At 41.2% G+C, this 22,925-nt stretch overlaps 1 protein-coding gene and 1 long non-coding RNA gene across 12 annotated transcripts in view; one reads left to right on the top strand and one right to left on the bottom strand.

Moving 5' to 3' along the window:
• GRB10 (growth factor receptor bound protein 10) overlaps positions 1-22,925 on the top strand; it is a 146,476-nt gene that overhangs the window by 112,390 nt on the left and 11,161 nt on the right. For all 11 annotated transcript variants that reach the window (XR_011000859.1, XM_068195917.1, XM_068195926.1 and 8 more), the window contains 5 exons: positions 9,821-9,977; positions 15,658-15,773; positions 17,794-17,868; positions 20,945-21,082; positions 21,604-21,714. Coding sequence is in view for 10 of the 11 variants with exons in the window: in XM_068195917.1 (XP_068052018.1) it covers positions 9,821-9,977; positions 15,658-15,773; positions 17,794-17,868; positions 20,945-21,082; positions 21,604-21,714 (597 nt within the window). In the remaining variant the exon portion in view is untranslated. The remainder of the gene's footprint in view (positions 1-9,820; positions 9,978-15,657; positions 15,774-17,793; positions 17,869-20,944; positions 21,083-21,603; positions 21,715-22,925) is intronic.
• Positions 10,060-12,795, bottom strand: LOC137477200 (uncharacterized). The gene is made up of 3 exons (XR_011000874.1): positions 11,143-12,795; positions 10,640-10,837; positions 10,060-10,538 (listed from the first exon to the last, which is right to left on the bottom strand). It is a non-coding gene; the product is annotated as an uncharacterized lncRNA (long non-coding RNA).

Consider the following 22,925-nt stretch of genomic DNA (forward strand, 5'->3'; position numbering starts at 1 on the left):
GCAGCTGACGGCCAGGCATTAGGGATGCTCTGCCATACTGCTGGAGTTAAGCCTGTCACCCTCTCCTTATAAAGCACCCTGCTGCTACTGTCAGAGCAGTACGAACTCAGCCCGCTTGGAAAAACCGATTGTGCCTTGTGCCCAATGCTGGCAGAGTGCGGGAAATTTGTATTCCCAAGTGCGCTTTGGGATTTTCTGTGCATGGAAGCCATAAATTTCATAGGATGTTTATTCTTTAAATGAACATCATTCCTTGAGTGCCCGTAGGTCGCAGCCAGTTTTCACTAGGAGTCTTTCTTCATGTTTTGCCTTTTTCTTCCAGGAGCTCCCGTTATCTTTTTCACAGTCGTAAGTTGTTCTCATCTTCGTATTTTCACACTTAGGTTGGTTGTAGTCCTTGTATTTTGTCTCCATGTGACATATCATACTTGATTCTTCTCTTATCAAACTTTGCATGTTGAATTCATAGAGGTTTTTCTTAAAAAGCTTCTTTTCTTTTGCTTTCTAGCTTCCCCCTCTCTCCTGGCATTTTGGTGTAACTTCCTGTTCTGGGATGTCATTACTTCATCAGAATGTGTCTGTCCATGTGTGTGTGAGGAATAAAGGAACTCCTGTAAAGATAGATAACTGATTTTTTTTTTTAATCTAGTGCATCACTGTATCTGTGTCTGAAAACTCTTTTCATGCTGCTGAAGTCATTGCTAGCACATCTAGGAGCTGGGGTTTCAGCTAAGAACTTGTTTTCATTAATTTTTTTTAATTCATTTTAGCCCTCAGGGATGCAGAGGAAACCTTAGGAACTGTGCTCTTGCAAGCACTGGGGAACATATTCACAAGTCCTTAAATCCTTGGCTTTTTTACTCCTTGTGATTACTTTTTTGGGAGGATGGAGGAAGACACAGGAGTGGGAAGAGGGTCTATCTTTGTCTTACCCTGTATTGCATTCTAAGTTTAATTTCTGTTCAGCCCTACATCTTAATGCTAGCTTAGATTCCTCTGCTACCAGACTAGGTAAATTGGATTGCATTTGTTCAAGACAAATTTCATAACTACTAATTCTTAAAATAACGTGTTTGTTTTGTTGTGTCTGGACATTCCAAATACAGTTTATTTGGCATTGTCCCCTATTGTTGGACTGCTGTTTTTGTTCTGTTTCTGTTACTACATCAACCACAATCAAAATCCCAAGGTCCCATTTTATCACATAAGAGACAGTCACCACCCCAAAGGTTTTTCCAAGCATCAAAAATGCATGCATTTTTCAAATACCAGTCCTCAGTCTCCAGAAACACCTTTGAAGGCAGTCTCTGGTCCCTTTCCTAGTAATATGTGGCTGGACCTGTAGATGTAAATAGCATGCTGAAGCCAGGTCTAGGTGGTGTGCAGCCCTTAAAGGTGTTCCTGTTGTCCGCTCCGCAACCTTTCTGCTCCTCTCTCCTGAGAAAAACATGCAAAGGAAGGGGGAGTTTGTGGTCTAACCACACAGAAGTTCTGCTTGGATAATTATAAATCAAAGTGAGAAGCCAACTGCACATTGCTGAGCCCTGTGCTAGAATGGGTTTTTGGCTCATAGGGTGGCCTGGGCCCTAGATGACAAGGGCCTCAGCTGCTGTTGTCACAGTGTTTTACTGGGAAAGAAGGAGCCATCCAAGTCTTGGGGACCTGTACCATTTTCCTAAATCCAATGGGAAGCTTTTCCCTGGAGCCTTGTTGCACCTCTGCCAAGCTTCAAATTAGTGTGGTTCTTGTGGTTGGAAGCCTGTGCAGCAAGGAAGATGTGGTAATAATTCCTTTTCTACAGAGTAATTTATAATGGCAAAGCAATTTAAAATACTCAGTAACTAGCTTGGTTACTTAAGGATTTAATCAAGAAATTATTATGGTTTTTCTTTATATTGCCCTTTCTAAGGTTTTTAGTGATTTAAATTGTGTGTTTGCAAGAAGTTTTGTACTAAACCTTGCTCTTGGAGCAAATTCAGACAATAAATAATACATTCTGTAAGCGCAGCTGAGGAGAATTGCAAGCTATCTTGGGATAAATTGCACAATAAAATATATGAAAGATAAAGGTTAATGCCAGCAAAATAATTTAATGCTTTTCATTACATAATCAAAGGAGTGTAACAGTGTCTTTAACTGTCTTTTTTAATGTATGTAAAAGATCTTGAAACCAGAAAGGATTTTTGCATAAAAAGCAATTGCTGTTAGGAGGAGCTGTGTGGAGAGAAGGGAGCACATTTACAGACTTAGACTCAAAACTAACAGAAAATGCTGGAACAGTCTGGACCCCCAGATCCAAGACTGAGTGAACTGGCTGTTGCTGCACTCCCTTCCTGCTGGTGCAGACTGTCGAAGCCTATACAAACTGCTTCCCAAGCTTTCTCTCTTCCAGCATTCTGCAAATACCCTGAAGCTTCAGCAAAATTCATAAAAGGCCTATTGTTACTCTTAGAAGGATTGAAAAAGTCTTTCTCCTTTCTTTTACCTAAAAATGAGAGGCAAATGAGGAATTGAGTGGGAAGATGTGAAAATGTCAAACAGGTCAAATGATCCATCTGAACATCTGAACATTAAACCAAAGTGAGAAAGAGTTGAAACAGCTTTTGGGAATACTTTCACAAAATTGATGTGTTGTCTGTATGTAGGTATGTATCACTTAAAACTGCATTCTGCTATTTATTTTTAAAATATGGAAATTACAGGGTAGCAGCTTACAGTTTCCAAACCTTCAGCCTCTAAGTATGTGCACACACGTTGAAATAAATCTTTTTTTCATGCAGGCAGTGGTTATGTCTTGAAAATGTGCTCTGCACAGTTGTATGTAAATAGCTGAGATTTTTGAAGATGCTTCAATGCAGTTGCTGAAAAATGCTAAACCTATACAGAGAGCAATACTTTTAGATTTAAGAAATGCTTTAAGTTTTGAGAAGATAGAAGCAGATAATTCAGTGCTTTCATAACAAATAATAATTTTCACGTGCTGTTTTGAATTAGAGGAGGAAAAGCTTTGGCTTGTTATTACAATATTTCTATTTTAAACTTTAGTTGTACCCCAGATGTGCTCATTTTATATGTTCCTTTAAATGTGCTTTGTATACATGCAACGTAACACACTTTGCTTATTTCTTTAAGCTCAAATGTCAACAATTGCAGTGTGTAATTGCGCTAGTTTTGACTGGGGTAGAGTCAATTTTCTTCATAGTAGCTGGTATGGGGCCATGTTTCGGATTTGTGATGAAAGCAGTGTTGATAATTCCAGAGATGTTTTAGTCACTGCTCAGCAGTGCTTACAGAGCCAAGGTCTTTTCTGGTCCTCACCCCATCCCTCCAGCAAGGAAGGGAGAAGAATACAAGAGGTTCAAGGGGGCACAGTTGGGACAGCTGACTCCAGCTAACCCAGGGGAAATCCTGCACCATTTAGTATCATGCTTAGCCTATGAAACTGGAGGAAGAAGAAGGATGGGGGCAAGGAGGGGAAGTAATGGTTTTTATCTTCCCAGATCACCGTTGCTCATGATGGGCTTTCCTGGTGATGGCTGAACACCTGCCTGCCCAGGGAAAGCAGGGAATGAATTTCATGTTTTGCCTTGCTCGTGTGCCTGGCTTTTGCTTTCCTGATTAAACTGTCTTTATCTCAGCCCATCAGTTTTCTAACTTTATTCCCTCCAATTCTCTCCCCCATCCCACTGGGGGCAGTAAGTGAGCAGCTGTGTGGGGCTAAGCTGCTGGCTGGGGTTAAACCGTGATGTAAATAGTGCAGAGAGACATTTGCTTGATTAATCACCACAGTGGCCTGAATTCAGCCAACGTAGCTTACGGCGTCCATCATAAGTCCAGAATCAGGAGCTTTTGTCATGTGCTTTAGACGTTAAGTTGCTCCATCTCTCTCCCTTACTTTCACAAGGAATGTAACTCTCAAAAAATACTGGGTGCATGTGTGACTGGATGTTCATACATGATGGCTTCAGAAAAGCTAACCCTCTGAATACCAATGCTGACTTGAACCCAGCACTAATCCTGCCCTGCCCGTCTCTTTGATTCCCAAAACCTCTCTTGCTGGTACAACCCTCATGGAGTTTATGACTTCAGTATTGGTTTTGATGAGCACTGAACATAAGATTATATGATTCCCCTTCAGGTCAGGTTATTCCTCTGACCCTTGGAAATGGGTTTAAAATTCAGTAGCCCAGTGAAGGGGGACAGAATGAGCATTTTGAAACACAGCCAACTAACGCAGGTGTTTGTGGGATTTTGTTTTGAGGTTACTGTTCTGAATATGAAAGTCATAGACTAAGATCTTGATCGTACAACAGTTGTTCTCATTTGTTGTTCATAGGCTTTTAAATGTGTACCTAAATATAGTGTATGCCAGAGGAGAGAGTTAATGTTGCTATGAGAACCTTAACCTCAGCATTTCCAAGGGTTTTATGTGTATATGTAGGGGGGGAAAAATGCTATGATCAAATACCTCACAGGGTTGTTTTGTTTTTTTTTTTCTTTTATAGGGAAGTACTATCTGATGCCTTGTGTATAAGTGATTTTATCCACGATGTATTGCTGTTACCATTGCTCTTTGTCTGAAAGGCTATTTTCCTGCAGGAGCAGTGCAACAGAGAAGGCAAAAAGAGCCATAGGGTTGACCTATATATTTATTTCATTGCAGCATTTGAATTTCCCATGTCTTATAAAGCTGCCTTAATGCTGCTGGGCAAGTAAAGGGGGACTGGCTGGTGCTCCAGCATGTAGATGTGGTCGACTGAGTTGCTTGCCTGTCACGTGTGCACAGAGTATGCTTGGAGGCCTTTCTTTTTCAAAGGTTTGTAACTTTAGGAAGCAAAACCTTCCTTTATTTGTTGCTTTTTCAACCAGGCAAATAGCAGTTCAAGGGTAGCCTGCAGGCTGAGCTCGAGTCTTCAGCAGCTTTGAGTTGACCGATCCTAATTGAAAGCTTCCTCATTCCTCCAGTGACTCTGACTCTGCTCTTGTGAGCTGATAAGCTTTGATTATAAAAAGCTTTTAGAAAAAAAGATCTCATCAAAACAGGGTTCCAGTGAAAACAGCAAGTACTGCCTGTTACATAGGTGCCTTCTGCAGTGAATAGCTGCTTCTGGTTGCACAAGGTACATGCATACATTTCAGTTCCATTTTCCTTCTATTTACCTCACTGATTGTATGATTATCATGTCTGACCACTCTTGATGAGTGAAATTGGAGGATGGAAGTCAAAACTTGCTGGACTGATTTTCTGTTTGTGCAGCTCTTAGTAATGACTTCTCAGTGTACTTCAATAGCTTTCTGTGAAGTCTCTGATCTACATCTCTTATAAAGGGAAACGCTAAAAGAACTAGTATACTGACACCTTTGATCTATTAGATTTCAGTCAGAGGGCCTTCTGATAACTGGTGCTTCCTTCTTATATTTGGAGTCATAACCCAGGATAACATGGGTTGGTCTGCACTGATATAAATTACGCTGTTTAATTTCAGATTGTAGAATGTAAATGTAAATGTTTCCCACTGAAGATTTTTAGCATAACATCATGTGAAAGAGTGAATTTCTGTGATCATTGTGTATAGTCATAGGTTTTGTTTTGAAGAAAAATGAAAGAAATAGCATAAGAAGTGGAGAAGAAATTATGTGACCATCACATGACTGTTCAGGTTTTCTGGTTTTTGTGTTGGTTTTTTTTTTCCCTTCACATTCCTAAAATATTTGCATTACTTGATACAAACAAAATACTGTGGGAGGTTGAGGAACTGAGGCTGGAAGATGAAACAGCCATGAAGATACTCAAGATATGCGACCCATTATATGAAACCTCTGAAGTGATGAATATTAATGTTCTTTTAAATTTTTAATTTTTAAAGTCTTTTTGTCTTTAGAAAAAAGAAAAGAAAAGCTTGGGGGAAGACTTCTTCCCAGAACAATGGTGCAGTCTGTTATCTGCTCCTTTGCGCTGTAAAGCACTGAATGTTCAGCCAATATAGTGCTCTGCTTGGCTTAGCATTCTTAACCTTAATTTTGAATAGAAGGTGCCTTGTGCTGCTGACGTAATTAGGGCCTTTTGTAAATCACTGTTGCAGGCAGTCTGCTGTTGCATTTCACTGCATTTCTCAGAGGGATGCAGTGCAAAAGTGTCAGACTAACTTTTTGAACCTCTCATCAGGCTAAGTGTTTTCATTATTAGAGTATTTTATTTGAGTGAATCTTGCTTCGTTTTCCTTTGTAGATAATAAGCCCTAAATCAGTTTTGGAAATGGAACAGTGTTTCTGCTGGACGAAGTTTGAATAGGGAGCCCTTAAAGTGGGAGGTGCTTCCTTCGGAAAAAAGAAAGAGAGGAAAAGTAAGAGACTTGGATTTGACCAATTGACTTTAAATTCAGTCCCCTCTGTGATACAGGAATACTGTTATCTGCATCTTTTGTCACAGAAACTGTCAGAAAGTTGGAGGTGAAGCTTTGTCAAGCTGGTTTCATATTTGTGGTTATACTTCATAACTCTGCAGCGTTGTGTGGGGGCATAAAATCCCCTTACCTTTCATGTAAGCCTCTTAGGGACTGATGCCCTCTTGCCTCTGCAGATGCACAGGGTTTCATCTCACTTCTGCCTCTCTCCTGTCCCCTGGGGCAGGGTTCAGCTCAGGCCAATACATCCCCTCCTTATGCACTGTTTTATATCTGTGATGTCAGTGGTGATACATGGCCTTGCACTGTCCTTGATGGCATACACAGCACTATTAATAGTCAGTGAAGTTAACTTGCTGATCGCTGCGTTCACACTGCCCACCCATTGCACTCCAGTCCCTGGGCCTTAAGGGCCCTGTTAACACCCCAAGGGCTGGCTGGTCCCATGAATGAACATATCCATGTTTGTAACCCAAGTCCCATAGTGGCTGTGGTGTGGGGATAGTGGGTGCTGCCTCCAGGGCCTGGCTCTCCGGAGTAATGCACTACTACTGTGCATTACAGCAGTAGTACACCAAATTGCAGTGTTGGGTATGCAATAGTTTGAAATGCTGGGGTACTTCACGGGGGCTGGCATCAGCATCAGCTCAGACTCTGGGCAAGGAGGGGGAGGGTGGGACACGTACCCCTGACCCCTTTACTTCATACTGAGAGAGCACAGCATGAATGAGCATAAAAGACAGCTGCAGCTTTCTTCCAGTGGCCACATGGCAATAAGGCTTTCAGTGCTTGGGAGAAAGAAAAGTGTGATGGTTGGCTTACAGCTCTCTCTTTTCCACCTGCGCGGGTGGAGAGGCAGCCTCAGTAAAACAGTTTTGCCTTTCTTCTGGGACTTGGCACTGACGGTGATCAGGTGCTGTCTGTATCACTGCCTTGTTCCCAGCAGGAAAGGAAAAGAGGCGGAGTTTGTCCTCCAGGTGTTGAGAAAGTGGCGATTGCTGTGGCGTATTCCTGGTTCGGGCTCCCCTGTGAAAGCTGAGGCAGAGCAGAGGGCTGTGCTTCTCGTGACTAATGAATGAATGATGTCACCAGGTTGGTTCCCGAGGCAGGAAATCCATCCAAAATAGTTTAGGTTTCAATACAGAAAGTGCAGTTACATGCACAGAGTAAGCTGAAAGTAGAAAGGAATTATTTCACCGCCAACTTTTTGGTCCAATCTATGGCTATACTATAAAAAGTAGAAGAAAAAAAAAATATCAAGCGGGTGTTAGTCCCTGCCATTCCCCACTAAAACAACCAAAATAGCTACTTTCTGTCTTGTTGCATACTGGCTTTTCGGTGTGCTTGCCCATCCTGGGAGTGGGCACGAGAGCTGCGCTCCCCACTCGCACACTCCGGTGCGATGCCTGCTGCGTGTCTCGGGCATCGATTCGCTCGTGTCCCCCCGTCCCACGGGCGCGCTGCCGAGTGGCGGAGCGGGCCGGGACCGCTGCGGGTGTGATGCGGGACTCTGCTGCGACACGGCGCTAGCGACACAACAGAGACTTGCCCGCAGGACAGAAAACGGGGGCACCCCCACGCCCAACAAATTCCTGCGTGTATGAGGATGCCTCTGGCTTGGCTAAGCGTTGGCAGGAGCGCAGCCGTAACATTGCACAGCACGCATGCCTTCCCCAGAGCAACCGGGATTCCCCTTCTCTCCTTTCCAGAGCCCACTTCTGAAAGAGCTGGCTCATCCCTGCTGTCAGATGAAGCCGTTTCCTGAACGCGCGGGTTTGAGTCACTTAGGCTGGATGAGGCTTTAACTCCTCCCTCACTGGGCTCGAATTTGTGCGTAGCCGGGGCACCGGGGAGCGGGGGGTGGGGGCGGCGCCGGCCGTGCTCGCTGTCCCCCGGCGCGGTGGCACCGCCGGGGCCCGGAGCGGAGCCGGACCGGGCGCGGGTCAGGCCGGGCGGGGAGCGCGGAGCGGGGAGCGGCGGCGGAGAAGTTCAAGTGCCCAAGTTGCGGGCGATGACATCAGCGCGGGCAGGCCGGGCTGCGGGCGGGACCGGCACCGGCGCCGGGGCAGCAGTACACGCGTGCCGGGCTCCCCACACCCCGCCCCGCCGCCGCCCCAGGGGTCTCCAGCGCCCCGAGGTCGTCGTAAAAAAAAAACACATTTCCTTTGTAATTCCTTTTTTTTCTTTGGGGGGGGGGGGAGGTGGGGGAGGCGGGAATAATTTGGAAGTCTGATAGTGTGTGGGAAATGATTACATCAGTCGGAGGGAGGGCTAGGATTGGTCTGCACAGTGTGGTTTGATTCACTACCGCAAAGATTGCGTGTAACCCTTTGAGTGGAGCTCTGGCAGAGTTGTTTCCCTCCCCAGAAACAGTCCCCATAGCAGGGGCTACGTGACAGGTAGGGTACGGCCGCCCCTGACGCCGCCGGCACCCCAGGCGCCCAGCCGCAGGCTGCAGAGGGTCGGCGGAGGCAGAGAACTAACTCTCAAGAGGCAATCCCCATTTAAAATGCCATCTTGTTCTTCCGACTGCTGCCTTTTACGTGCCGTTGAGGTAAGATTTTCCATATCGAATTACCCTTTAGGTTTTTGTTAGACTCTCCTTCTCTCGCTAGGATGCGGAGCTTTTAAAACACGGAGCTGTTTTAAATCTGGGACCTGCACATTTGCCCGGAGAAATAATTTTGCGGGAAGTGTCTCTTGCTTGAGCAGAACAATGCAAACGGGAGAAAGCATCTGTATAATTCAGGAGATGGGGGAGAAGGTTCTTGACTTGTTCTCTCATCCCCATTGATATTTAGGATGTGCAGCGTATGCACATTTGGTTTCAAACTACTTTCAAGCTAGGATCAAAAGAGAAGTCAGGGCAGGGAGAGAAATGTGTGGACTGTGCTAGGTAATTGATTTGCCGGCAAACTGCAAGTGGGACTTCCCCATATGAAACAATCAAAAGTTAGTGGGGAACAAGAGAGCCATTTTTAATCTTTGGGGTCTTGGCCTGCTCCTCTGTGAATGTTCAGAGGCCTCTGATGGGATCGCAATGAAAACTGTGTGTTTGACTGGATGTGATTTCTCTCGCCCACTGTTGCCAAAGTACTCTCTCGACAGTGTTTCACGTTTGCTTACCTTACACAGCTTTATACAGAACCTGCTCTCTCACTTTTCCTGTGTATGTGGTCATATTAACCCTGCTAAATCTTTGTTTAGTGCAGGGAGGTGTTGGGGAGGGGGGAGGGGAAATAGGTCTAGGGGGCATCGAGAGAAAGTGTTATAAAGTGAGCCATCCATTTCATTTGTCCTGGCTGCCAAGGTGCTTGGAAACCCTCACACCAAGAGGATGATGCTTTTCTACAGTAGCTGTGTGGTTTGCCTATGTTCAGAGCTGTTGATCTGTAAGTGTACCCTTTATGTTGCAGGATGTAAAAGTCTTTAGTGAAGATGGAACAAGCAAAGTGGTCGAGATTCTAGCAGACATGACAGCCAGGGACCTCTGTCAGCTGCTCGTTTACAAAAGTCATTGTGTGGATGATAACAGCTGGACTCTAGTGGAGCATCACCCTCACCTAGGATTAGGTAGGGAATGGTCAAAGGGGTGGCATGGTTACCTGGGAACATAAAACGTGTAATTCATATAAATGTGCTTCCAGTCGGAACGTTTTCTTTTCCACTGCTTTTATTTGTACAATTAGCTGAAGTCACATACGTGCTTTCTGTGTATTACAATTTGATGTGTTAAGCATTTAAGCCATTTAAAGTCCTTCCCTTATTTCCCATCCTCTGTTTTTTTTTTGTTATAAAAAGAAGAAGAATTGTCTAATCTTCACGCTAGCGCTCTGTTGCTACCTTGCTGTGTCTGAAGCTATTGCAAATAAACAGCTTAGGCAAATTAAGCTTGATCCTTAGAGTACGGTCCTATGAAACAGCTCAGCTCATCACCAGCTGGGAGACCTGGGTGAACAGACTCAGCCTTACATACCTACAGTAATGCTTATGAAAGCTAGACATGCTGAGGTGGGGGAGGGGGTTAGCTAAACTTGACTTCAGGCAGGGAAAAAATGGTGGCACCACCCGCAAATCCATGGGCAATTTCTGGACCAGCGGTGGTATCTGCTCTCCAGGCAGCAGCTCCTCCACCTGATTGAAATTAAGGTGTCATGGTTACAGTTTCAAGAAGGCAGCAAGAGGAAGAACCGTGGGGAATTAAATAACACCGTGAATTGGTTTAATTACAGTACCTGAAAGGATCTCATGTTATTCAGTCTTGTTTTTCCTGTTATTTTGTGGCACTGATTAGTTACAGGGTTCTGCTGTGCAGCTTGCAACAGCGTACCGCTCAGATAATGCTATCTATAATTCTCCATGGCATACAATAACGCTTTAAAAAGTGTAGCATTTGGAGTATTAGCCGATACACTTTATGGGGAATGTTTTTTCTAGAAAACAGAGGAAGGCAAATCATAAGCTGCAGTCGCCAGCACTGGAATTGTGAATGCTATCTGTAGCTAACAGAGGGGGTTTTATGTCTAAAAATGTAATTCAGAACCCTTATGAATAAAAAAGGAAATAATTTGCTGGAAATGTGATGCCCTAAACCATTATTGTTAAACACTAATAAATTCACTGCTCTGCAGACTAACACTTAAAAAAACCCAAACACGTAGGATACCCTGATTAGATAATGGTTTTATTATCTCTCCTGATGTAGAAATATATGAAAAAATTAACATGAAACACTCACTGGTCTGCATCTGTGATATACTTTAAATTCTGAGGACATAGGATGAGGTGAAGAATTAAGGTATAAATTACAGAATCTTTATCTTCGTAGCTTAATACGCCACATGCACTTCTAAAAACCTTTACAAATTTTCAGTTTTATCAATGCTCATTAAACTACCAGGCTCTCTTTTTCTATATTCTCTTTCCCATCATTGCTGATTACCAAGGTATTGTGTAAACAGAAGCCTTCTCCTTTGTAACCAACATCCTTCTCCTGCCAGATTCATTCAATGATGCCACAATTCAGTGTTTGTGACATCACAATAGCTTCCATGGTGACTAATTGTGCTGTCAAACTCTGGTGTGTGACATCTCTGAATGAATCGGGCAGGAGGCTGATTAGGAAATCAAAAGCTTCTGTTTACACACAAATAACTTGGTAATTAACAATGATGGGAAAAGAGCAAGATACTTATCAGGCTGCATTTATATACGTGGGGACCTGCCTGCCTTGGACCTCTGTCTCACACTGAAGCACAAAGCGGGCCCCCAGAGAAGCGGGGTGTGCAGGTTGGGGCTTCAGCAGCCACCAAACTTGGTTCCACAGGGATGGTCTCAGGGTTGTCCCCTGTAGGCCACACAGTAGATCAGTGTGAGAAGTAATGCAGCCTTTGGGGGTGTAAAGCCAACAGACAAAAAAAATATTTAAAGAATTTTAAAAAATGTAATTATACAGATTTCACATATTTGAAAGGATGAGGACAGAAAAGGGAATAAATTAGTTAATTTAACAGGAGACAACATCATCCAGTTTATTGAATTTGGGGTCTTAAGTATGCATATTCAATAAAGTTTAAATACCAACTTTCGTGCTTCCACCAGTTTTGGTTGAAGTTTGAATTTTTTATTATTTGGCTGCTTATTTCTAGCTCCTCTGTAGCTTACATGCTTTCCTGTATTTTGGAGACTGTCAGATCAAGGTAGTAATCTGTCTGCAGCCTGGTTGAAGTTATCATCAGTCATCTGATGGTCTGTACTTGTTCCTTTAGATATAAAATTGCTAGTATAAGTATGAAACAATGGTGAATAAATACATAGTGTGAAGAGAAATACAGTTAAAGAGCAGTCAGAATTATGTGTTTCTAGAAGACATTATTTCTTGTACAATACATCCTTGCTGACTTAATGCTCTAGGTGGTAGTCTTGAAGCCCACCAAAAGAGAGGAGCTCCTTCATTTAGTGAGCTATGTTTTTTTTCCTCCCCGTATTTTGCCTAATAGTACTTTCCAAAAGAGCTTGGTTTGCAGAACCAATTCATTGTTTTACCATTGGACAGACTGAGGACAAGATCAAATTTTTGAAGCCAGCTGCATATTTATCATTGCGTTGGTCTTCGACGTCCCACTTTGTAAGGAACCTCCACCTCATTTTTCACTTCACACACATAGCCAAGTATACTCCAAATAAAATGTGTGCTTACACATAACTTTAAACAGCTATTTGCACAAAATATTTGTGTTCTCACTGGAGGCAGTGGTATGACAATTTGCCATAAGACTTTCTTGATTTGACATTTGAAAGTGGTTCCTGCTGCACCATACTGCTAATATTTAAAGCACGTTGTAGTCAATATTTAAGCAGTCTATGAAATTTCAATTGGTCCCATTATTTCATTTGCTACTATAAGTATATCTAACCTTTTTTATAAAATGTGGTATTCCCCCTATGTTCTGTTCCATACTTAACTATCATCAATTTAGGATGGGGACAGAGATCTATGTATTGGACATAAACATAATAATGGTGAAGACATTCACATGACTGTATGTGCCTGGACACTGAAAGAATCCCTCCCTACCTATACACTTCATTGTTCGAGTTCCAGAATTACTGTACACCTTACTAAAGAAAATTGAAGCAGGAGAGAATGTATTAGGGCTCTGAAATATGTGAGGGTTAGAAGAAATCATTACTGCCGTTTTGTACCTAGATTTTTTTGTTAACATGCATTGATTTTCCTTAATATGAGTGAATTAAAAGTGGAACAGTAAAACATAGCACTAAATGCAAAATCAGAGCGGGCCCTCTGATACAGGGGTCCACCTGTCAGTTGTAGTGATTCTCTGTTTGGGAATTTTGGGCTATGCCTGTGAGTTGTTTATCATGGACTCCAGCTCTTTTTCTCACCTTGTATCACTGCTACAGTTCAGTAGAAGTTCTGATAATAATGCAGATTAACTTGGGTGGGGTGGGGGAAAAGTCTGTTCCAGGAAGTGTGTAGAGGAGACTGAGTGGAGCCTATCAGATAAACTGAAAGGACACATTTCTGGTCACTTCAACAGCAATGCCACTTGAAGACAGACTGACCTATTGAACTGAACAGGTTGACATCTGTGCTTCTAGTTTTTGTTGTAGGAAGCTCAAAGCAGGGCTGAGGCTGTGTTGCTCGTGTGTCAAGTTCATCCCATTTGTACCAACCAAATGCAGATTACCAAGCACTTCCCAAGTATACAACTTCTCTGATGTAATAGCACACTGACCAGGACTAGCTTCCTTTTTTTTACATGCATGTGCTATGAAATACTGCACCTTTTCTCCAAGATGGCTTTGGCCATCAAAATGAAAATATTAAATCAGCTGGAGTATCACCACAGAATCTCAGGTCTTGATGTAGTAACAGAATACATCTAGGTCAGTTGTCTAAAGAAACAGGCACTAAGTATATTTACACAAACTAAACACTGAAATACAAAACCAGTTTACAAATGTTCATCTATACTTCATTTCCTCAGAACAGAATAAAGAGTTTGTCCCTTACAAGCAATTTTTAATGTGTTAGGAAAGCGAAGACCACAAGTTTGGGTGGTGGCAGAACTAGACTGTAACAGGACATGTGATCTTTCAGGGTTCATACTGTGATGAAGCTTCATACCAATGTAATTAAATGTATTTTGGAGGAAGCATAATTTTAAAAAATAGGCCTTTCACCCTCATAGGCCCACAGTCTTCATCACAATGTGGAGGACATTTGACTTAACCAGTTGCTTAAAAACCATGATAGTAGCACCAGATTAGCAAAACCTGAAACTTTATCTGCAAAGCCCCTAGAAATGTGTAGGTTTAGACGATGAATGCTGAGGTAGTGCCAAATGTCTTTTATTAACGGCCACCCTGTAGCAATTTTGCGGCTCACATTAGTCAAAGAATTACCCCTTCAAAGTAATGTTACACCTGATGCACTAAGAAACAGCTCTTTGTTTGAGAGCAACCCACTATGGAGGTTTTTCAGTGTTAACCCCTTTGAAAACACAATCTAGAGCAAGGCTGGGCATCACAAATGCACAGTTAATGCTGAAGTCATCAATGAGCTGGTGATGACTGACAGCCTGAGTGCGGGAGAAAAAAATCATGAAATCATTCAGTCATAGGTTACATCTTCAAAGAACACCACATAATCTGCTGAGTTCAGTAATTCAAGTGATATTCCAGAGCTTGCTCTCTTGGAGATGCCAATGACTGCTTGCTTTCTATCCTGAAAACACCCCAAGAGAACTTGGGTGGCACCCTGGCATTTCTTACTGCAGGAATACAAGGATTGCAGGAACACTACGTGAGGAAGGGACTTCCCAAACTTCTTTGGTCAGCAAGTCATAGGCATTTTGTTTAATGTTTTGCAAAAGCTATGTTTTGTTTGACCTAATTTTTAAATTTTGTATTATATAAGGCATGAAAGCACTGACTAGTTAAAACTTCTGAAAAATACCTAAATATTTTCTGAGAAAGTTCTTGTCAAGATAGTGAGTTCATTAAGTAGTGTACACTTAGCCAGTTGCCTTCTTTCGAGTTACTGCTTTCAGTGAATTGGGTTTGTTAAGCTATCTGTTCATGCTTTGATGTGCCATTCTTTTGACCAGAGAAGTGGTGGTTATGGGCAGTTACCTTGTAACCAAATCTAGAGCAGAAAATTGCCCTGTCATGTGTACAAAACATTTGTCTCTGTCAGTATTCCTGTAAAGTAGATCCTGTGACCTCTTTCATAATAAACCCCATTGTCTAGCATCTACAATAAAGGCCTGAAGTTCACCTTGAAATGGACTGGTTTTATAGACTGTGATCAAATACAACAACACTGTATTTCTGTGATAGTTCAAGACCTAACAGTGGCCTTTCTGTAACTTTTTTTCCCCCTTAAACCTGTCCACCTTGCCAATTCCACAGCACAAAACCACTGCCAAAAGAAGGGGTTTGTCTGTATTATTGTAGCTGCTGCACACAAAAAAAAAATCTATTGCTTTTTCAAAAGTCTGTGCTTATGAAGCCCTGATACAGGAATTCCTTGATGAACACAGTCATATAATGTTACATTTTGTAATACATTACAAAGTAAAGTATTGCCTCATGGCAATATGTTAGAATGTGTTTTGTAATTTATTAAAAGGTAATAGAACTACACTGGGTTGTTTCAACTTCTGTTCTTAGTTGGTCTCACTCCTGCTGGTTGGCTGCGTACTAACACCATGTTCTTTTTCCACAGAGAGGTGCTTGGAAGATCATGAGCTCATAGTTCAAGTTGAATCCACAATGGGAAGTGAAAGTAAATTTTTGTTCAGGAAGAATTACGCAAAATACGAATTTTTCAAAAATCCCATGGTGAGTCTCATTATTTAGTTGTTTACACCACAGAGGGGTGGATTGCAATAACATTGCTGGGCACTGTGATGTTTTAAACATTTATTATTAAAAAAAATAGGTAACCAACTAACAGAATTCTTTCTGAAGAAATTTTAACCAAAGTTTAAATTCCTTGTACTTTCCTTCTAGCATAAAAACCTCAAGTGTTTCCAAGTTACCAAATATGCTTGTTTCAAAATGTCTGTAGTTACATTGGAGAGTGACCAAGACAGGGAAATTTTCGTAAGTTCAAGAAAAACAATCAGAAGCGCAATTGACTCATTATCATCAAAGTTACTTGATTCAAAGCAAATTCATCACATAACAAGCAGTATCCAAACCTTTTAATTTCTGACTGTAATAATTAATAAAACAGCAAATCCATCTGTGTAACCCCTAAAGGATTTACTCCATACATGTAATTTCCAGTTTATTGTTACATATGTCAAACATTGTTTCACCTATGGCTGTGCTTTACTGATGTGCTCTGCCTTCTTTACTGTTCACAGTAGCTTGCCCTCTCTATATCCTCGGTATACCCATGCTTGAAAAGTACTGCATGCCATAGCTATTCCTGGATTTTTAAGATCCTTTGAATATTGTAATTTTAAGCAGGTTACCGTGTAACTGCTTATCTGAGGAGGACTTTTTCACATTTTATCCAAACAATTATGTTGGAGCAGACTGTTGTCATGAACCAATGTCAGCTGATGCGACCCGTCAAGATAGTTGAGGAAGGGTAATCCAGAGGTGGTTAGGTAAGAACAGATTTTGGGCCAGTCAGGCATCTGTGATGCGAGAAGGAAAAAAGATAAACGAGGTCGTGTTTAAACTCATTGCTGAAGAAAGTGCGGGTGGTAAATTCATTCCTTTCCTCATAGATTCAAGTGCACAGTTGCTGCATCCTCACATGTGTGCTTGCATGTACATTTGTCATCTGCTGGTGCTTGTTTCCGAGTCTGTGCCTTGACTTAGTCTGTGAAACGTTTCTGTACATGGAATGTTCCTAGTTTTTCACTTCTGTCGATCTCACCATCTGATAGCCTATGAACATCTGAGCATTGTTCAGAAGTTTTGGTATCATAGGAGCTAGCGCATTAGTTTCATGTGGTATATTTTAATTAATAACAGAGCATGGGAGTAAAACCCAGAATGCTTGGCATTCAGTCTCAGGCTCCTGCAATCACAGAATAAATAATTCTTGTGCTGTATGAATGCGAAGGCTCCCTATCCGTTGCATTAGCTGTTGCCATATGGCACTGTTTCTACTCAAGAGAGGCTGGTAAATGTTAGCTTTCATAACTCAATGTGCAACTTACCTGGCAGGAGGGTGATCCCTCTTCAGCCTTTCTCTTTATGCCCTAAATACTGAAATTTATATTGCCTGAAAAGTGACAAATGTTCTAAACTGGAAATGTTTTTGTTGTGATTCATCTTGTTATAATCAGTCATTGTTTTATTTCAGGCATTTCTGGATGTCTCCATGCTTCAAATAATGTTTAAAAACTTCAAGAATGATTTCCTGTCATTGCTGTGTATAGTAAATTCAGTGTACCAAATTATACAGGAATTTTAAAACATAGCAGATGAAAGGGGAACTGGAGGAATAAATCTGAAATCAAGTCATTGGTGCAATAAGCAAGGAGTCACTGCATACTCAACTTGCAGGACCATTCATCCTTATCTTTCCAAGAAAGTAGAGGCTCCTAGAGATCCCCAAAAGTCCTCAGAAGAGGAAGTGAGAGGAAAATGCATTTAGGAAATGCTGCATATCAGATATTTTAAAAACCCACAATCTGTCTGCATGGGCATCTGGTGAGCAGAAGGAAGGGAAGAACTGCACTTGAAAAGCCCTAGTATTACTTTCTGTGTCAGGGGATCTCCAAATTTATTAAATAGTGATAGTTGTAAAAAATTAATGACTGGAAGAAAATGTCACAAGTTCTCTGTAAGTGTTTAAATATAATGTGACTTCCAATTGTCTTCTTTTTGTGTTTAGAATTTCTTTCCCGAACAAATGGTTGCCTGGTGCCAGCAAACAAATGGCAGTATCCCACAGTCACAACTTTTGCAGGTACTGTAAATTATCTGTATGGACAAAGAAGGTGGAGGGGGAGGGGTTGAGAGGCAGGCAGGAAGGAAGGAAGAAAATTCAAAGGTGTGGAAAATAGAGAAAGACCAGTATAGTGAAGTAGCATATGGGGCTAAAGTTGAAAATACCTGACAAAGATCTTACCCAGTGGCATTGAAGTGTAAATTGTAAACAGAAAGTATTCATAGCTATGGTCATACATATTTGTTCTATTAATACTCAACTTACTCTGTGGGTATCTGGTTTAGCCGCCTGTTGTTACTCGCAAGCAGTCTTGGCAGGTATATTTCTAGAATAACAAATATAACTTTTATAAAAGGCAGAAGAAAAGTACTCTTCTGTACTCCACATCATAGCAGAGGAGAAAGTTTAAAAATGCAAGTGGATATTAGAAGATGAGTTTGAGATGATAAGAAGTTTTGCTTTTGCTTTTTGTGTCCCATGTTTGTGCCTGGCAAGAATTAACAATAAGGACCAACTTCCCCATGGTTCAGACAAATAACTGCTCTTTTGTATAGAAAAATAATGCCCTGAGAAGTAAGTGCAAGTAGAAATTTGTACACAGTATTGGCAAAGTAATCCCATTTAAAGCTCCCCAGGTTAAATTGCAGGGTTGTGTTCCTTATTCGTATGTGTTGGTAGAGTTGTGCAATCTGCATGGTGGTGGCATGTGCGCTGCATTTATGCTGAAGTTTTGGTGTCTCTCTACAGTTTCTTCCTTGTTCATAAAGGAACAGGGGTGGTGGCATAGTTGGTTGGCCTTCAAGGATGATGCTAGAGGGTGGGCTACCTCTCTGACCAGTAACTGATTCACTTAGATCTCTCAATTTTAGCACTCCAATCTAAGCCCCATAGTCTGTAAATCCTTTTCAGTTCCCTCGTTTTCTCAACTTGTGGACATTCAACTCCGGAGCAAAATTAAAACACAATTTATTAAAGAAGTACTGTACTAAGAACATACGACCATGATGCCTGGAAGACAGTATCATGAATAACAGGCAAATTATTAAGCAGAAGCACAAATATATGAAGAATATAAACACACGAGTAACTGATTTTAGCTTGATTTCTGTCATTTTGTATGTTTGCAAATATACACTGACTCTCTATAAAGACAAGTTTCCACTGACTTTTGATCCAGTGCATTAATTTTGTCCTATAACCATACCAAAGTCCATTAAAATCTGGTTCCACATTCACTGAGAAGAATTTAAAACATTAGCATCCACTTTCATCTGGGAAACAATCAAAACAAACAAAAAAAAAATCTAGCTGATTTCTGGAATTATAAATGACAGTCATGTGCAATGAGGTGGTAATCAGGAACCAAAACTGGCATGGACTGGCATTGCCACAGACTGGTAGGAAGAGAGGTCTTCACACCTTGGACCCTTCTTCCTGTAATTTAAGTGGAGAATTGAATTTGCTTGTTAATACAAGCAGCGAGACTCCCCAGAAGAGTAAGACTTTCTTGAAGATGGAAATGTTTTGAGGGTAACTCAAGCGGGAACAAAAGGAAAACCTTACAGCCTCATGAGGTATGAGTTTGCTTCTGGGAAGGCTCAGAAAGGTACAGTCCTGAAGAAGCATAAGTCATGGGGGTTAACAACAAAAGAGGGTGAGGAAAAGAGGGTGAACATATTCCCTCTAGTTCATTATTTACCCCAAAAAATTAGTTTTGTTACAATTTTTATATTAAGTACTTCTTTTGAAAAACACACAACCATTTTTCAGAATTTCAATGGCAGTTGTAATTTATTCAAGGTAAACCTCTGCAGCCTAGTAGTCATTAAGCATGTTGTATCTGAGGCCACCTTAGACACTGAGCAATTTCGCTGGTTTTAATTACACACATGACAGGGAAGAATGTTAAATATCATCTCATTATATCATATACTGCATTTAGAGCTAGTATTTTTAGTCATGACAATACAATTAAAACCAGTGGGATCTGTTTTCCCTAGTCTCGACCTGGCTCTGACATGCAAAAAAGCTTGCCATCTTAGTTTACTTTTGTTTTAACTGACTGGACAAAAATAATCTGTTCTCCTTTTGGTCTTTCCCTTTCACAGCTGACAAGTGGATTCGTAGTACAAACAGCAAGAAAACTGATTGTTCTTTCCCATTCTGTTAGATGAGATGAGGAGGAGGACTGGGAAAAAAAATTAGGGTTTAATAGAAGTAAGAATTCTGACACAGGGTGCTGTTTTTGGTTTTGTTTCCTATGGGCATTGTCCATACCAAAACACAACTTTGAAGAATTGCTGAGACATCTAGGCTAACCAGATTTATGCATTTTCCTTCATACTTATTCAGTTTATTAATTTGGCATTTAACCTAATGATCAAGCCCTCTGTCTTTTAAAAACCTGGCCTGTTGTAATAAGGGAGCAATCCATCAGTTCTCCTACCATAATTAATTCTTCCTTCCTGTGATATATCACAAATCAAATTATTTTGCATGTGGTTCCTCTACTTATATCAAGAATTTAAATGCTTTTCAATCCTGAGGTCTGGTATAATTGCTGGCACTTACTTGACTGCTCTACATTTCATTTTCAGTTAAATACTCTATTGTCTGTTATACCTTTTGTCTTGGGACAACTTGAAATCCTGAAATAGGCTCTTCCCTTTCAAAAACTTTAGGATAAAGATGGAGATTTTGGCCAATGTTTCCAAGTAAGACAATTTGCCAAAATTGCTGTGACAAGGTATTATTTTAAAAATTAATAAACTTACTTTCTCTCCCTTCAGGCCAGGTGCAAGATGAATTAGAACACCGAGAAGCAGTAGCTTTTTTGAGATTTAAGTCTTGACACAGAGAATAGGAAGGTGTCAGTTGCAGGAGGAGATGGCCAGGTAGACACAATGGAGTAGCAGGAATATATGTTTTGATTGTTAATCAGATGAAACATCTAGGTCAGTTTAAGCCTAGTGTGAAACTGCACCTCAAGTCAGCAAATCAATTTGCCATTTTCTTCTCCGTTCTGCAAATACAGTGACAATTTTATAATTCATCCGTAGGATATAATGTTCACCTACATTTTCCTCTCCAACAGAACTTTTTAAACTCCAGTAGCTGCCCTGAAATTCAAGGTTTCTTGCACGTGAAAGAGCTGGGTAGGAAATCATGGAAGAAACTGTTTATGTGTTTGAGGAGATCAGGACTTTATTGTTCTACAAAAGGAACTTCAAAGGTAAGACTAAAAAAGAAGTTGCACAGTACTAGCATGTGAAAGGATTTTCTGCTTTTACAGTGGGCATTTTTTGCTGTTTTTTTAAAATCTCCACACAGTGTTTCCTGTTCTTGTTCCACAGAAAAAGATAAGTAAGGCATGATCAAGTGACAGTCCAGCCCTGGACTCTCAATGCATGAACACAGCCCTACAGTTTCATTATAAAATAAAAACATACCAGCCAGGCATTGTTGCCACTAAAGTTGTGCTAACCTTCAGATTTCTCTGGACCAATGTAATAGGCCAGGCCATTTTCAATGTGATGGGTTTGCATAAGTATTTTGTGAGCTTCCTGTACCAAGCACTTTGTGCTGGTAGGCTGGTATCTAAGGGGTGTGTGCCGTGGCCATCTGAGGCTTGCCTGGGAGAGGAGCAGTGTTCATGTACTGCCCTCTGTTGGATGCTGAGCTTGAGAGACTGCAGAGCTTGCACATCTTCCAAAACCTTTCACTTACCTGTGCTATATCATGTTATTTCCCCAGGAACCAAGACATTTGCAATTGTTGGCTGACCTAGAAGACAGCAATATTTTCTCGTTGATAGCAGGCAAGAAGTTGTACAATGCCCCTGCAGAGTATGGATTTTGTATAAAGGTAAATCTTCTCACTGAGTTCTTCCAAAGTTCCAGACGGTGTTGGTAGCTCAGAGTCACCCCAACCCCCAGCTAAATGGGATTTGTATGTAAAACTCTGCAAGCCTTTTCTGTCACAAAGACTTGATCTTTAACATCTTTCGTTTGGCAGGCATGTCCTGTGAATCTTGTCATCATTTTTTGTGACACTTTTAACACTTTATCTGGTGCTCCTTTGGTTTGGGAAATTTTTGTGCAAGAGCAGCTCAGAGCTGAAGCATGGTATGCTTGTGAGATGGCCTTGGTTCACCTCACAGATGAAAGCTTTTTCCAAGTTCTCTAATCAAACAGAAAAGTTTCTTTGGACAGTTAGCACCAAAACTTTATAACAGCAAAGGATCAAGCTCTGATGGGGTGCAATTTTATCATTATTGTGGACCAGAAGTTTGCCTTTATTTAAAGAGGAAGACTGTCTTGGAAAAACGAATTTAAGAATAACTATTTGCCTTTGAAGATTTTTAAAACTGTTGTGCTGAAAGATTCATTTGGAAAGTATTTCAAAGGTTTGAAAAGTGTAATTTTCTGAGAAGAAAATAGGGCTGGGAGTTGGTTTTATGACAGTAGTAAAGTAGTCTCCTTCCTAACAGCCATTCCAGAGCTAGACCGCAAGAGTTTGCATCAAAGAGACTGGCTGTAGGACACATCCTGAACTGATAGAAGCAAATTTTCAGTTACCCTAAGTTATGGAAACTTTCATCCTTCATTTTGAAATGGGGGTTTATAAAACTTCTCACAGATTTGAAAACAAAGCAAAAAAGCCAAACCAAAACAACAACAAAAAAATCCCAAAAAAAAACCCCTCCAACTAGAAACCCAACAAAACTAAGTGCCCAGGTCTGGTTCTAGCATGGCCTGAGTACCTTGTTCCTGTAAACTGCTAGGACTGCAGGTTATTTCAAACCATAGAATCACAGAACACCCTGAGTTGGAGGGGACCTACAAGCATCAATGACCCCAGCTTCTGAAAGTCAGGAGGCACCAAATTTTGGTCTTGTTGGACCCAGCTGAGAAAGTGATTTCCTTCAAAGCATACTCAGCCTCTCCTGAGCTTTAAATTCAATGTGGTGGGAGCTTTTTCTGGCGACTTCTTTAGACTAATACTCTACCTGCCTTTACCCTGCTTACAGTGATTCTAAGCTTACAGTGTTACTGGTTTTCTAATGAATGTATCTG

This window comes from Anomalospiza imberbis, chromosome 1 (genome assembly GCF_031753505.1).
Source record: "Anomalospiza imberbis isolate Cuckoo-Finch-1a 21T00152 chromosome 1, ASM3175350v1, whole genome shotgun sequence".
In the NCBI taxonomy this organism is placed as follows: Eukaryota; Metazoa; Chordata; class Aves; order Passeriformes; family Viduidae; genus Anomalospiza; species Anomalospiza imberbis.